Source organism: Xiphophorus couchianus, chromosome 8, assembly GCF_001444195.1.
Source record: "Xiphophorus couchianus chromosome 8, X_couchianus-1.0, whole genome shotgun sequence".
Taxonomy (NCBI): Eukaryota; Metazoa; Chordata; class Actinopteri; order Cyprinodontiformes; family Poeciliidae; genus Xiphophorus; species Xiphophorus couchianus.
Window position 1 is genome coordinate 9,422,768 of NC_040235.1, and position 16,526 is coordinate 9,439,293.

The 16,526-nt window shown below is 36.0% G+C and overlaps 2 protein-coding genes across 3 annotated transcripts in view; both read left to right on the forward strand.

The window, feature by feature from the left end:
- rabgap1 (RAB GTPase activating protein 1) overlaps window positions 1–16,526 on the forward strand; it is a 71,036-nt gene that overhangs the window by 32,703 nt on the left and 21,807 nt on the right. For both annotated transcript variants that reach the window (XM_028024967.1, XM_028024968.1), the window contains 4 exons: window positions 12,196–12,309; window positions 14,371–14,445; window positions 15,445–15,570; window positions 15,750–15,893. In XM_028024967.1, coding sequence (XP_027880768.1) covers window positions 12,196–12,309; window positions 14,371–14,445; window positions 15,445–15,570; window positions 15,750–15,893 — 459 coding nt within the window. The remainder of the gene's footprint in view (window positions 1–12,195; window positions 12,310–14,370; window positions 14,446–15,444; window positions 15,571–15,749; window positions 15,894–16,526) is intronic.
- On the forward strand, window positions 91–6,198 carry LOC114149266 (probable G-protein coupled receptor 21). The gene has a single exon (XM_028024969.1). It carries the CDS (start codon window positions 919–921, stop codon window positions 2,143–2,145), a length of 1,227 nt encoding a protein of 408 aa, XP_027880770.1. The 5' UTR covers window positions 91–918; the 3' UTR covers window positions 2,146–6,198.

Genomic DNA, 16,526 nt, shown 5'->3' on the forward strand with positions numbered 1-16,526 from the left:
GTTGGGGGAAGGAAACAGTCTCGTGTTTTTGTGGATGATGATTGGTTGGAGGCACTGAGACTGGGAGGGGCTTCAGTGCTGCTGTTTCTGTAGACAGAGGCAGAAGGAGGGAGACAGAGTGTGAGAGAGGCGGCAGAGCAGGACAAATGAACACAGAGGGGTTCTCCCAGCATCGGTATGCCTGCCTTTAACATTTCAACACCAGACGAAGTTGCTGCTCTTAAGGCGGGAAATAAATCTACGGGTGTGTTTTACTCCACCTCTGTGAAGACTGGTTTTTGATGTCTGTAACACTACACTCTGCTGACTTTGTATCAGCGTAAAGTATTCTGCTGGGATCTTACAGTGGAGGACCAAAGAGAAGCTGACGCTCAAATAAGTGCAGATGGAAGCCTGGTGAAAGAAGAGGACAAGAAGAGCCAGAAAAGTGGGAAAGTGGTTTGAAGGACAGAATAAGAAGCAGATTATGCTTAATCATTCCCACAATATGCAGTTCTTTAAACAATGACTTTTCCCTGGAGGCTTTATCAATGACCTGATGGACTACAAATTGAGCTACAGTCTGAGATTTCTGGATTTGCATCTGACATTATTTTGATTGAGGACATCAAAATATTCATAAGAGTCACATTCCTGGCAGTTTTCTTCCTCTGTGCCTTTACCTGGGAACCTCCAGACGAAGATTTTTACCTTATTTGTACTGTAACCGTGCCAGCTCTGAGGACAACACCAGGGAACTTTCTGACACCTTTATCTGCCCTTTCAATCCTTCCTGTGTTTGAAATGGGGCATAAGGGTCTTTGTTTGGACTGAAACCAAACTGCTGATAAATACAGCCGGGCTACCAGGCATAATAGTGGCTTTTTGGATTTATTGTTCCCTTTAAGGGCCCCCTTATGTGTTTTACTGCCTGAGATCATGAATTCCTCCCTGGATTCCCTGAACCAAAGCTCGCTGGACTCAAATTTATCCGCTCCCTTCTGCTTACTTGAAATTGGCTATTCCCAAATTTTTAGCACATGCCTTCTTGAGGTATCTGTCATCCTCCTCCTCACTATCCTTATTATCTGTGGCAACTTGGTGGTGATATTTGTGTTTCACTGTGCCCCTTTGCTCAGCCAGCACACCACCAGTGCTTTTATCCAGACTATGGCATATGCAGATCTTTTAGTGGGAGTCAGCTGCCTCTTCCCCTCCCTGTCTCTGCTTCACCATCTGCAGGGATTGGATCCCAAACTGACCTGCCAGGTGTTTGGGTACATGGTTTCAGTTTTGAAATCCGTTTCAATGGTGTCCCTCGCATGCGTGAGCGTAGACCGCTACATCGCCATCACACGGCCTCTGACTTATTCATCTCTGGTCACTCCTTGTCGAGTGCGCTGCTGCATCGCTCTGATATGGTTCTACTCTGCTTTGGTGTTCCTCCCATCTTTTCTTGGGTGGGGGAAGCCTGGCTATCATGGAGACGTGGTCGAGTGGTGTGCGGTCGAGTGGAGGACTAGTCCGGCTTTCACAACCTTCATCGTTGCTCTGCTCTACGCTCCAGCTGCTCTCACAATCTGCTTTACATACGCCAACATCTTTAAGATCTGCAGACAGCACACTCGGGAGATCAGCGAGCGCCATGCTCGCTACAGACCACAACAACAGCAGGGTCCTGGACTGACTGGTGGAGCAGTCATGAAAGATTGCACCACGGAGCAAGAGCAGCTTCCCCAATTGTCCCAATCGCAGAAGACCCAGCACCACCAGCCACAGTATCAGCAGTCTACTTACCCTGACAAGCGATACGCTATGGTATTGTTTCGCATAACTAGTGTGTTCTACATCCTCTGGTTGCCCTACATCCTGTACTTCCTGTTGGAAAGCGGAGGAATATACCACCACCCTGCAGCCTCGTTTCTTACGACATGGTTGGCTATCAGCAACAGCTTCTGCAACTGTCTCATCTACAGCCTTTCCAACTCAGCATTTAGAAAGGGCCTGAAACGCCTCTGCTCCTTCTGCCTGCGGCGCGGAGGTGATGGCTTCGGAGTTGGGAAAACCAAAAAGGCGTTTGTTGGCTCGGTCGAAAAGGGATGCACAAAGCAGTGGTATGGATATGACAATGGAGACATCAGAGTTGGCACAACATGTCATGTGTAGTTCAAATGGAGAGAAAAACACAGATGCTAAAATGTTATTGGAGCTAAAATGAAGTTTCGGCTCTTCAAATCTTTTAAAATCTGCTTTTAAGAGATGAAAGAAGGTATCCTTCTGATTGTGCTTTTTCTGACTCTCCCTTGACAAGCCAGCAAAGGCAGAGAATAAAAATGAAAAGCATTGTTATTTGAAAAGAAAAAGAGTCCATATTAGCCTTTCAAGGTGTTTCGTTTTTATGATGTGAACACAAGTTCATATGGACAGGAGGCTGACAGATGGAGTGTTCTGGTATGAACAAGAAGAAGGTCTCTATGTCCTCTCAGTGGGAGTAAATTCTTTAAATGTTGGACATAATGTTTATCTGCTGATGCTGTTTTTGGAACTGAATGCTTGATTTTGTCCAAACAACCAAATGATGATAGAAGCAGAAAGTTCTCATGAAAAGTTTTACGAGCTTTGTTTGGAGCAACGTGATATTCGCTGTGAACACAATTTGCCGTATTCCACTTGAAAGAGAAAAAAAAGATGTCAGTCCAATCAGTTCAAGGAGCTGATGTGATTTAATGAGACTGTCTGTAAAGAGCAAGCAGAGTCAAATGGATCTTTAAATAAATGTTATTTATTGATGTTGTTAAAATGTCTGTTGAAAATGTGGGTTTGCACTGTGTACCTGTTATTTGTTAAAAGGACCTAGCTTTGGTGTACGACTGCTCAACTGCCAAAAATCAAATGTAGGGTTCAGTAGTATTGATGCTAAAAGAGTCACAATCAAAAATATAAGTCATTAATAAAATAAAATCATTCTTTAATTAGTTATTTGACATTTCAATTGATGATATTGTCAAAATCTCTAAATAGTATTCCAATATTTGTGTAATTCTTTTAGGTTTTATGCTACAGTCCACAATGTTAAAATCAAACAGTGAAATAGTTCTAAAACTAAATAATACAATGTTTTCATTAAATAATCAATTACTGAAGAAAATTCTAATTCTAAATATTTCATTATTTATTCATTTATTTATTCAATTTTTAACCCTTAAAGACATAAGTGGTGGCTAATTCTGAAACATAGTGATTGGTCAGTAGTTTGTTGTCCATTAATCCAATCCAATGTTCTTAATGATCTCCACTAACTATTTTATGACTGACTATATCACAGTCACTATGATTTTTTTATTTTATATGTAAGTATTACATACTTACATATAAAATTTATTTAAATTTACAATTTTCATATCAAATGAAAATTGTAATTAATATATTTGTTACATGTGTTTATTTTAGCAGTTAGTTTCCAGTTTAATTAAGCATGCATCTGTGTTTAATTACTTATTTATTTGATTGTGGCACTTCTCCCATGAAATTAGCATTTTTTACCAGTTCTGTTGCACCTTAATTTGCTTATGCATTATAATATGTTTGCAAAACAAAGAAAACATATTTTTTACCATATCCTCTTTGCAAATTGTTTGGGGGTTAAACTTACCGATTTCTTTTATTCAGAGATATAGCAGGGTTCCAACACTGACTGTAAAAAAGTATTTTGTAGGTCTGAACAGAAAAAGACAAATGCATTAAGAATAAGGCTATATTTTCTATCAAGTTACATCTATATGTTCTTACAATCTGTGGTTTACTTTAAGTTTTGTATTTAAAGCCTATCCTCAATTAAATATTTGCAGTTAATTCAAAAACCAAATTTGAATGCTACATTTTTTGTTTTTAAATTAGCATGTATCTACTTTTAGATACATGTACCATATTTGATAAGGAAGAGAGCAAACATCTCAAGAAAATATGGACCTATATGATGCAAAACCACTCGAAGATTTGTGTGAGACTTGAAGATTTGTGTGCATGTTAGTACTGTCTTTTCTGTACATTAGTATAAAGAAATTGCAGGAAAAAAAAAACATTTAAATGAGCTTAATTGTTCATTTCCACTTGTCAAGTTATGTGTTTTGAGCTTTCAAGACTCTTGTTCGTTAAAGTAAACATTCCTTAGCTTTATATCTCGTCTGCAGTAATGTGCCAAAGAAGGTCCAATTTTGTCCCTAAGTGTAATATCTACAATATGAGTGATTTTACACAAAAATGTTATCCACTGTCTACTGCACTGTGTTGCGTCAGTGATGCCTTGTGTGCATGTCTGAGACTGTTTCCGAGCATATTGTGATATAAAGTTGCCTTTATTTAAAAACTAGAAACAATAAGTCAACTGTTGGGGAAAAGTGGTTTTCTTTAACATTAAGTGAGGGCTAAAATAAAAGGCATGAGACTGTTTTTAAATGATTCCGCTCCAGAGGCAAACTTTAGTTTTACTCCTTTGGTAGTTAAAGAAGTTAAAGTGTTAATGTTGCTTCAGGTATTCAAAGCAGTTGTCACTTTTTTTTTTTTATTTGCTTCAACTTCAGAAAAAAAAAATCATGTAGATGAACCCATCAAACTGTTTATTTTCTGTCTTGAACTCGTGTTTCTGTGTGATTGAAGCACAATGGAGACAACGAATGTGTGCAGATAGGCACTGACTCGACCATTGGCTAGACTCTGACTGTTTAATGTTTTTTGGTTTCTATTGGTCTCATTTGTTGCACCTGTTAGATGTCTGAAATAATTAGTGGTTTTATTTGTAAAGCATTCCAAAAATAGTACACCTGTACCAGTTTGTATCATCTTCTGTGCTACTATCTTAGTTTTTTCCAGAAAATATCAGATTGAATGTTTATCAGAGAACATTTGTATAGTTGATTTTTTTTTTATTACCAAGCTCAGTTTGTTCTCAGAAGTAAAAAACTTTGTGCCGCCTACATAAACAACTAGTTTTGTCTTATGTTTTTTCCTATTGAAGTGTAGGTTTTGTGGTGTTTCTGCTTCAAACGTAGTCATTTTGTACCATTTTAGTTTGGAAAGATTTGGTACAATAGCCGCTTATTTTACAGTCTCTTTAAAACAATAGATGTTTGAAGACAATCCATGATGCCTAAATGTGCTCTCCGTTGGTCACATACACTCATTACCTTCTTCCTGTGGGGAAAACAATCAACCTACATGTTCTCACGGGAATGGCATTGGTGGCTGGGAGGAAATTTCCATGCCCTCAAAAATTAAGCATATTTAGAGCTTGGAGAGCTCATGATGCAAAAAAGTAGTAAGAACAATAACCATATGATTGAACCAAGTCATTTTTTAAACAAATTTTATACTTCTGCATTATAATCAAACCAATTCAAACAGGACTGACTTGCATAAACAATGTCTCTGTTGTATTTCCAGAATACTTAGGTTAATTAAATTATTTTGTTTTTAATTGTAACTAAAAATGCTGGAGGTGGTTGCACCTTATCCAGCAGAATTGCACTTGCTGCATTTTTTTTTTTACCTCTTCTGGCATATTCCAGAGTTGGCAAACCGTTTTAAGTGGATTAGCAGTACTTGGACTGAGACGACCTAAACTTTTTATCTGTTGTGGAAATGAGTCCAAATGGAGCAGCTTGGGTCAACAACTCCAAGTAATATTAAAGTTTAAATCTGCAGAATTTTTTTCAGGTATTGAATGGTCTTTTTGTGTATTTCTGCAGAACTAAACCATTGTTGTCTAAAGAGCCACACAATAATCTCGAATTCAAACTTATAAAAAGATAAACGGTTAAAATATACAAATAACTATTTCTCAACAGACAAGAACAGACTGCCGATTTAACATTCCAGACAGGAGATTCACCTTGTTGATTTTTTTTCTGCCTTTAGGAAATTCTGTGTACAATGAGACCTTGTGAGTTTGAGACTTCAAAATCACCTTGTTAAACACAGACAAAACATGGCATATTTCAAACACAAGGGGTGTTCAATTTGTTATTACGTTTTTGGAGAGATATCTGCTTTTATCTAGACTGTGAATGTTGGGTTAATATTTAAAAGTCAAAACATGTTTATTTATGCTGTTGATGAATGTGAGTGAGACTTCTGATTACGTGACGCCCTGTATGTGATATGGTTTTGTAAATAATAGACGTTGTTTGTCTGTGCTAAACAAATAAATATGATTTTATCGAAGTGTTCTCAAATTATTTTGAAAAGATTCAGTCGAATGTTTGAATGCAGCCTATTTTTAAATGCAGACAAGTGTCAGAGTAAGTAAATAAGCAGAACATCTTGTCATCTTTTCTATCTTGAGATTAAAGAAAATGGTTGCCAGCTTATCTAGTTGGGAGCTGAGTAATTCATGACATTTGTTCCATTGTTTTTTTTTTTTTTTTACTGCATTTTCTAGATAAATAAGTAGTAAATTCCCACCAACTGCAGGGGAAGAAAAGAACAAAATATAAAAGCACATATGGCTTGACTTTCTCTTTTAGATGTGTTTTATTGGGGCAGCAGGGTAGCTTCCTCCAAATACCAGAAATTGAAGGGCATAAGCTAAACCATTAAAATTTCATCAGGCTACTAGTGCTAAGCTTTAGCCATCTGCTGATGACAGATTATTGTGTAAAGGATAAGTAATCAACCCGTATGGCAGTAAAAGTGATGCTAGGACCATTACAAATTTGTCTTTAATTCATAGGTTTTTTCATAAAGAAGTAAAAACCTTGCACTCAGGGTTATTTAGGTTTTAGATCCTCAGCTTGTAGCAAACCTGATAAATGTCATGCCATGCCATTTTGATGTCTCAGCAGGGTTCTTTAGGAGCAGAGAAAGGAAAACAAAATGACATGTCGGCTTTTGTGTCGAGTCAGAGAAAATCGAGGACATAAACAAAGGAGTTCTTGCTGCTCAGCGTTCTCATAGAAGCTCAACTCTGATTTTTATTTTCCTTCTTTTTGACACGCAATTAAATGCAAAGGCTACAGTTTCCTATTTATGGCTGACTTCTGTTGAAGAGGTAGTAATTTTGCTAGAACACCATGTTTTGTTCCAGGACTTCACTTGCTTGGAAGTTTTCTTGTTTCCCGTTTTGTTAGTCTCTTTTCTATAACAGCATCTGGGTCATGGGGTTGATTAGTTTTTATGGGTGTACTTCCTTGCTATCAAACCAGCTGCGTATTGTGTATTACATCTATCACTTTTCTAACTATTTTTATGCATAATAAATGTAGTCAGAAAAGAAAATGTTTTAACAGCTCTCCACAAGTAAGAAATGATTATTTGGTTATTATCTGGTTATTTTCTTGGTAAATTTCAGTTCCTATTTTAATGTTTAATATCACGTTCAAAGAACTTTCAAACATTTAAAAAGATAAATACAACTTAACAATGCATACATAAATGCACATACATTTGGACATATAATCATCAGCCACTTTATTATCTACACTTGTTCGCATGGGACAGTAGCTGATTGGGAAAACAAGTCATGGTCCAGTGAGTTTCATTGGCAACATTCAGTTGCTTGTCCAGAATTTGGTATAAAAATATGAAAACATGGATCTATTTTATTATTTGTTGGTGGCGCAATGGTGTTGTGGATATTTTCCTGATGGACTTTAACCACTTTGATTCTCTGGCATTGAAATGGTACTGAATTGGTACTAAGTGAACCACGTTCATCCCTTTATGCTCAAAGTGTAATTGATTTCAAATGGCTACTTCCTGCAGAACAAATGTCCATTTCACAAATCTCATCTCCAGCTGGTGTCTTAAGCATGACTCCTTACTGTATTCCAACAGCCTTTCAATCTATTAGCACTCCTGTGGGATGTGAGATTGTCCTAATGTCATAACAACATTAGGACAATATTTAGAATGGATGTAATTTCAATATTACGAGCACAATACCAACATTTTCCTCACTCTTCTTTTTTTTCTCCGTTGTCATAATATCATTATCACTGATGAGCTTTTTCAGCTTAGTCACTGAGATCTTTATGATATGGGAGAACAAAAATGCTGAAAGTCGATCTAAGCAGCTGTACATAGACTTTTGGCCAGCATAGCTTCAATGCTTGTTTCACTTTAAGCCCATTTGGCATTTTAGAAATATGCTGACATTCTTAAGAGATAAAGACATCTCAAATTGCTTTGTCAAAATAAAAACAATGTAAGTTCAAAATACACACTGAGGTAAAGTTACGTGTTGCTGCCTAATACATATATAACAGTATTGATATTTTTGTGATTGTTGTGTGCAAATGTAACAGTTATAAATTCTCCTTTACAATCTACCTACTATTAGTAGTATTATTGGTAGCAGTAATGTTTTTCATACAATTGTCACTCTTTCTAACACACTAATAATGTCTTCTCTTTTAAGGCTTTATGCTGGTAAGCTCAGAATGCTTTACACTTAGATAAGGTCGTTAATGAGGAAAACAAAATGTAAGTGATAATGAAGCAACTGGTACAGATATATGCTGCATACACTCACAGGAAAAGGTTTGTTGGATTTTTTTTTAAAATGCAATCAGTTAAAAACATCTATAGCTCAGGTTTTTATGATAATTCTCACTTCCTTATGTACTTCTTTGTAATCTAAATTAATAATTAGGACATTAACATTTGAATTCTGTTAAATTTACATTTTAGTCAAAGCTTTATATCTCTACTTGGTTATAAGCAGGCAAATTTTATTCATCTTTTTGAGCACACAGCTCAATGGGATCTAATTGCCCACTGGACATTATTTGTGTTTTAATTTCATATTTTACGTCCAGAAAATTCTGCATCTGCAGGAACTGACTGGAATTTTATTTGAGTTTTTTCTGGATGTGCGGTAGGTTTTCAGGGGTGAGGTCATTAAACTTTTGTGCTTTTTCATCTACTAAGCAACTCCTTAGTACTGTTATTCCAAATGGTCTTAATTCCTCTCTCTCATTTAATTATAGCAGAATTAAACATAGCAATTATTTAATTCTAACATTAAAGAGTTAGAATACAGGCTGGTAGTTCTGACCAGGCACCACAAAATGTCTTAAAATCAAAGCGCCAATTTTAAAATTGCTCATCATGTCCTTGTCAAAGCTATAAACTCAGCATCTTATTTACCCTATTTATAGAATTAAAAATAAAACATTAAGCAAATTATCCATACATGCTTAGACTGTTGGCAATGTTCTATAGATGCAAAGCAGAATTCTTCAGCCTTAACAACACATCTTTTTCTGTATTAACCATGTAGGATTTTATAAACACTTATTTTCTTTCCTGGATTCCAGTTTCTGCTTCAACAAATAACAGGAAAAACTAGTATCAGTGATGATTACTAAGTGCTTGAGGATTAGGTTTGCTGTAATATGATCCAAAATATGACCCTAATGACCTTTTTACTGAATGCACACCTATTTTTGTGCCATTTCTAGCTTCTGCACAGTAGCATGACACTCTGGATATGTTTGCTCTTCGCCTCTCACGCAACAGTCATTAGAAGTTGCTCTTCAACAGAACAGACAGACGGACAGAGGGGAAGCTAATTGACCATTAAGTCAGAGGTCTTTGTTCATTCTCTCACCACTTCAGATAAGTATGGCTAAGTGGCTGCTTGTCTAAACATGGATTGTTATCTTTTACTAGGAAACTGCAGTCAAGTTTAATATGCCCCTCACACTGGACCATTTATTTCAATTCCTCTGGAAATAGAGATATCAGGATCTTTTAAGATTCCTTTGCTAATCAGGTTTGTAGTATCAAGTCCTAAGATTTTTTTAATTTTTATTTTTTTGCAGTCTTGGACCCAATCCTTAGTTGCTCGTTTTACCACTTTATTATACTAAGTTTTAAAAGAGAAAATAGAACACTAGTGTCCACACTTCAGAACACTTAACACTTCAAATATTCCAATCTTATTGCTAAAGAGCTCACACTAACTGCAGTTACTGGTAATCAAGTCCCAATGGTCATAACAAAAATAAATAAAAATAAATAAAAAATCTCACAATAATGATGAACAGTAATAATTCCCCAATTAGAGTTGTTGGTATCTACTGAAGTCTGCACTGGGCCAATTCGCCCCTTCACTAGTTTGACAAAATGTCCTGAAGGCTTGAGTAATGTTGAGGCATATTTTTTCATCTGATGGTTATGTTATTTTTTCTTTTATGTTTATAAACATTCCCAGAGGGAACTTGTCTGAGGCAGGTTGTTTCACCTTCAGCTCTGCTGAAGGTGAAACAACCTTCAGTAGAGGAATGATCCAGAGTCTCATACTCTCTGCAGTGTTTGATTTTTTTCCCTTTCTGCTCTTCCTATTAAACTGATGTGCTGCCTGCCTCCTGTTGAAGCTTCACACTTTGACCTGTTCAGCAGTGTATCCTTTCCAAGCTCTCATTTTCTGTGCAGGGTATTAATAAACCTGACTCAGTGATTTTCACCATAGCAGTGCTTGCTAATTATTTTCCCACAACAGTAGTTAGGCGGGTATGATGTCTTCACTGATGAGAAAAAGATACGGTTCTAAATTTTCCAACCTAATCATCAGTCAAAACTGGTTAAACTGAAAATTGTGCCATCACTAGTAGCTTTTCCTCAAAGCTGGCCATTGAATTAACCTCTAAATAATAAGACTACATTGCATAAACTACTAACTACATATAGATTTTAAATCTCATCTCAAATTATGCACAAAGAGGTCTTTAAACATTATTATTTACTAATAAAATTGTCTTTTGGTAACATTACTTATTCAAAGGTAATTTTTTCCTAATGTGTTGGTAATCGATAACAAAATGAGGCATCATTAATCTTTGAAAAGCAAGCCCAGTTCTTAAGGAGTGCTTACTGATTTGAGTGTGGTTCTTACTCTGTGGTGGTCTTTCATCACTTCAAATAGATATGAGGCACAGGTTTCCCCAGGCTTGTGTTCAAACTGGCTCCAGATGAAATCTATCGTTTTGTTAGTATATTGTGGTGTTGAAAAATTCTGCCAACATCAGTTTCCTCCCTTCATTTTTTTTATTATTATTTTTTTTTTTAGCAATTAAGGTTATTTCAGGGTAGAAGGAGTTGGTCCTGGGTGCTTTGTTTCAAATTATTGTAATAACTATTTTATTGTGTTTTAGTCCCAAAATGAGCACTATAGTAACCTTATCCCTTTTATTGTAACTTGATTATAACTTTATTGGTGGTATTTTACTAAAGCTGCTCAATATCTGCCAGATTATTTGCTTTAAACTTTCATTTGGTGTGTTGCAGAAAAACTGCTGATCTCATTGTTCTGCTTTAAAAAATATATATAATAATTAGTTCAAAATGTTGTAATAAGGGTGTGTCATAGGCATTTAGCTCAAAATGTAGTGCTCTCCACTCATTTGAAACCTGATTTCAGTTCCTCCATAATGCCTAAATCAGATCTCATGTCTGTCAAAACAACACACCAAAACACAGTTTATTCCTCAATGAATCATGCTGCCAAACTGAAAGGAAGAACTATCAAGTTATATTCACATCTTACCACATCAGCTATTATTACAACTGAGATTGTCAGTGTTGCAAGTTTGGCCTTTAAAAACAAACCAGTTCAGTATCAGTCAGGAAGTTATACTTCAGTCTGTCTGTTAGTTATCAGAAGGCCTTTTAATCACTGTGAAACAGGTCATTGTATCAGAGATTTCATTTGAAGCGGAGTCATAGTGACATGAAGTAAGTTAGCTTTGTGGTTTGTCGTTGATAACGTGCCATTTTAGTAACACTTTATAAAACCCCAGTCACCGTTAAGTTGTGAGAACTTCCGAGTTTTTTCCGTCTTGCATCCGGTGGATTGTGTCACCACCTTTGCAACAATAAAATTACTTTTGATGCAATAAAGCTGAATAAAATTAGAAGTGGGTTGAGCAGGCTTGCAAAGAAACATGAAGCGGTGGACGGTCTGTGCGGTGGAGAACACTCTGTGCTGCCAGTATTTCCTCCTACTTCACGTTTCTTAACAATGCGTGGGGCCCCTGCATGTTGAAGATCACTTACAACAGCTGTGTCCAGGAAGACGTTTTTACAAATGTGGCTGATGATAAATAACAATCATCAATAATCATCTCCTCTTTTTTTGTTGTTGTTGTCTTTGCTACATTCTTTCTAACTCCCTTTTACATTGTAACATTTCTCTTTTTGTCTCTCTCTCTCTGCTAGGAATCTCCTCAGGACAGTGCAATCACCAGAGACATTAACAGGACATTCCCCGCTCATGACTATTTCAAAGACACTGGAGGAGACGGGCAAGACTCGCTCTACAAAATCTGCAAGGTGGGGCTCCAGTACACGCCGACACACATAGAGGTTGTTAATGCAGCACAAACTATTCTCCGTCATAAAACTGGCATCATGTAGTGAACAAAGCTGCTGCAGCAGCTGCACGCCAAATGAGGTGTAAACTGTTTATTAACACATCTGCAAAAACACATCGGAAGCTCACGCTTCTCCTTTTTGACTCATTCTAACTGCAGTTGCACTAAAATAAACAAAAACCTGATGTGTCAATTTCTTCCTAATTCTGGGAATTACTATCTAAGGAAGATGCTGATGCTATCAGACATATTTTGCACTTTTCAGGTAAAGAATAAGAACATTTTATTCTATATTTCAAACAAAATCCAGACATAGGGGTGAGTTTCTGTTTGAACTTAGAGAATGCACATGAGCACCATACCAACCACATGTATTTGCAGCTTTGATAAATATGCATTAAAAGCCATAAAATATTTATAATCTCACACTGAAATGTTAAATATATTTTTAACCTTTGTAGTTTGATTGCATTTTTGAAGTTGGCAAAAAAAAATCATGTTCAGAAATTTAATTCAGTTCAATTCAAAAAGTCTTTATTTATCCCAAAGGGAAATCAGATGTAATAACTCATATAATCCAAATATCGCCAATCCTTCATATGTTTTTGTTTTATTTCTACTGTGGACCTTTTCATGTGTCTGGACTAATTATATGGTAATGATGAGGATAAAAAAACAATAGTAACAAAATGCATTTGTGAGATTGTTTTCTAAACAACATCACCAATAATACGTTGCTCCTACAGATGACCTCTTTAAAAGAAATTGACAATAAAATATGTAGAATCCATATTCAAATTGACAAAATGCTTAACAAAAAGAGTAAATAGTAAAAAAAAAAGACCAAACCATAACATTTTCTTAAATTGAAAATTGTGCTTGTAACTAAAATGGGAATGAAAACACTACAAACAGGTTTGCAGATCAGTAGTGAGAATTGTTAATGCCCTGTATTAATTACTTCTGTTTGATTCAGACTGGGCAGTTCATCGAGCTCATGAAGTCTGGGAAATCTAAATGAGCTTCTCATTGAACACATGAAACTAGAATCAAAGTACAGTTAGTCTATGTTGAGGAGCACATGAACATCTTGCAACTTGACATTGTCGCCGAATTTAACTGAGTTATTCTTATCAGTTAACGCTATCATCAATTAGGCCTTTATTATAAAAATGTGCTTCGTGGTGAAGACATGCAGTTTGTTCAATGATCTGAAACAATTAAGCATGACAAGAAAGCAAAAGATATCTGTAAGAGAGCAAATACTATTTCACAGCAGCGCTGTAGTTCTGTAATACTACTCGAGTAGACTGACTGCAGCCTTTTTACACTTTTCAGTTTAATGTCATTCATTATGCATAGCTCTAGTGAGGGCATTCATTTACTCTCAGACAAGCAGCTCCTGAGGTGCATTTGAATAATTCACAGGTTTCTGCCTTTGCTGTGTTTGGATTGATTCACATTTTATATTTTTGACTTTTGCTCATTATTTGTGTTACTAGTTCAGTAGGCCACTACAGCCCATTACTCCCCAATTTTCTCGTATCTCATTCTCAGCTTGAATAAATATTAAAATTTCTCCTAAACATCTTCTGTGAGTCTATTTAACTGTATCCAGACATCATGAATCATCCATCCCTTATTACTTGACTTCATTGTCATTAAATAACAAGGTTGAGTTTTATATTTTGAATGTTAATTAGCATTATTTGTTATTTTAAGTATTTGATCTTACTGATATTGTAGTCAGGCAGCATCTTTTGAAATCAATATTTTTGTGTTTAATTTAAAGAACTTCTATAATGAACAATTTTGACATGTTTAGAATAACTTGCAGTACATGATTTGAATTTACATTTTTTCTTTACATTCGTGTTTCTCCAAAGTCAGATCTGATACAAATAGACTCGTGTAAATTATTTACTCTTTTTTTTTTTTTACTTTCAACTTGTGAAGTTGTTTTTATTTCACTTTGAAAAGCCTTTGCTAACTATACATCTTTGTCTTGCATGATGTCCAGGCTTATTCTGTTTATGATCAGGAGATTGGCTACTGCCAGGGACAATCCTTCCTGGCTGCAGTGCTGCTGCTGCACGTGAGTTGACACAGCAGCACAATCCAGACAATCCGGAGAAACAGCAGACAACGTCAAGCAATTTTTTATATACATAATATTATATATACTTTTGACACTACATAAGTTAGATCTAATTTTTAACAATATTTTTATTTGTACAAACATATTCAGAGTTTTCTGCCTACTCATTGTGGTTTGCACCTTATTTTTAGTGGAATGCAGAAACAGGACAGCACTGCCCCCTTGTGGGAGTATTTTGCAGGATTGGATTAAAAGTTATGAGGAAAAAAAATGTCCAGACTTTACTCCTTATTTAATAAAAGTTGTATTTGTCCATTCATTCATCACATACTTGAAGTTTGGAAATTTCATTTTATTATTTTTCCGGTCTTAAAAAGTGTAGAAAATAAAAATATATTTTTTGAAATTTTATATATTTTTTACTTTATTCCCTATCCTATTCCTGCCCCTATTCCTTCCACCTTTGTGTCCAACCCCTGTCTATCCATACTTGTTTACCTCCTGCACTAATTCTTTGTTACCTTCTTTTCTTCCTTGTGTTGGCTTCCCTTCCCTCTTTATGTCCTACCTTCTTTGTCCTTGTGTATTTCCTTTGTGTCCTCCTTCCTACCATCGGTGCTACCGTGTCCTTCCTTTCTTCCCTTACTTGTATCCTACCTACCTTCTGCCCTTGTATTCTTTTTTCTTTGTAGTTTTTTGTTTCTGGACGTTCCATATAAAATCCACATCACTATGTAAATATGTACCATAAATACAGTCAGTAATTTTTATTTTGAAATGAAGATACATCTCTGGAAACCGTGCATAGTGGAGTTTGGAAAAATTTATTTTATTTTTTTAACTTGAAAATATGTTGGAACCTTGGTCTGTAGTTTCTGGAGGTTCAATAAAGGCTGACTACTGCAGAAGCCATTAATTCACAGTGAAATGTTTTATTTGTACTTTGAAAATTCAAAGGTATTAGACATTCATAACTGGGTCTTGTGTTTTCTTTAGATGCCAGAGGAGCAAGCTTTCAGTGTTCTGGTGAAGATCATGTTTGATTACGGGCTCAGGGACCTGTTCAAACAGAACTTTGAAGATCTGCACTGCAAGTTCTTCCAGCTTGAAAGACTCATGCAGGTTCGTGCATCACATTTGCATATCTCGGGCTGTGTTTCCCACAATCTTATGACTGTTTTTGATGACATTTACTCCCTTGAGCTTTATATTAAATTTTTTATTGCTGTCATCTCCATCCTCTGTTTAATGCTGTTCCTCTCTTCTGTCTGTCTGTTTCTGTTTTCTTTGGTCTTCATCAGGAGTACATACCAGATCTGTACAACCATTTCCTGAATGTGGGTCTGGAGGCTCATATGTACGCTTCCCAGTGGTTCCTGACTCTCTTCACAGCCAAGTTTCCTCTTTACATGGTCTTCCATATAATTGACCTGCTACTGTGTGAGGTGGGTATCCACAGAAACTCCATAGCAATAACAGTTCAGAGATGTTAGGAGAAACTGCATTGGTCTTGCAGGATTATTGTAGCTAGAAACAGAAAAACTGCAGCCATAGGCCAGATTATATTGATTTACTTAACAGCAATGACACTTTCTCATTTATAGTCAGCATAAAAAGTTTTAAAAACCTGAAGGGATCGGCTAGACACATGCAAAAATCAAATCTTTTTTTCAATCAGTGAATGGACAAAAAGATCTACTAGGTCACACTGACAGCAACACATTTTGGTGTGACAATTTGTGCCACACCAATTGTCACACATTAACAGTTTACTGATAATTTGCTGCTTTAATTATCAGTAAACTGCTTTTACAAGATGCAGAATGAAAGTTTTAAAAAATATTATTGCATTTTTTAATGTAGTAAAACTTTGTTTCACAGTGACTTACCCTGTCATGCCTTACATGACATTTTTTCTGCTACTCATACAACTTTTATCAAGCGGAAGGCTAGGAAAAACATGTTAAATGCGGCTCATGTTTCTTCTTACATTACACAGTTAAGCTCAAAATCATTCATACCATTTCAAGATTTGGAGCTCATCATTAAAGATAAATTGTCAAAATGCTGAAACATGC

Bases quoted from the DNA above. Each gene is read 5' to 3' on its own strand.
- LOC114149266 (XM_028024969.1), top strand. From the start codon at position 919: ATGAATTCCTCCCTGGATTCCCTGAACCAAAGCTCGCTGGACTCAAAT.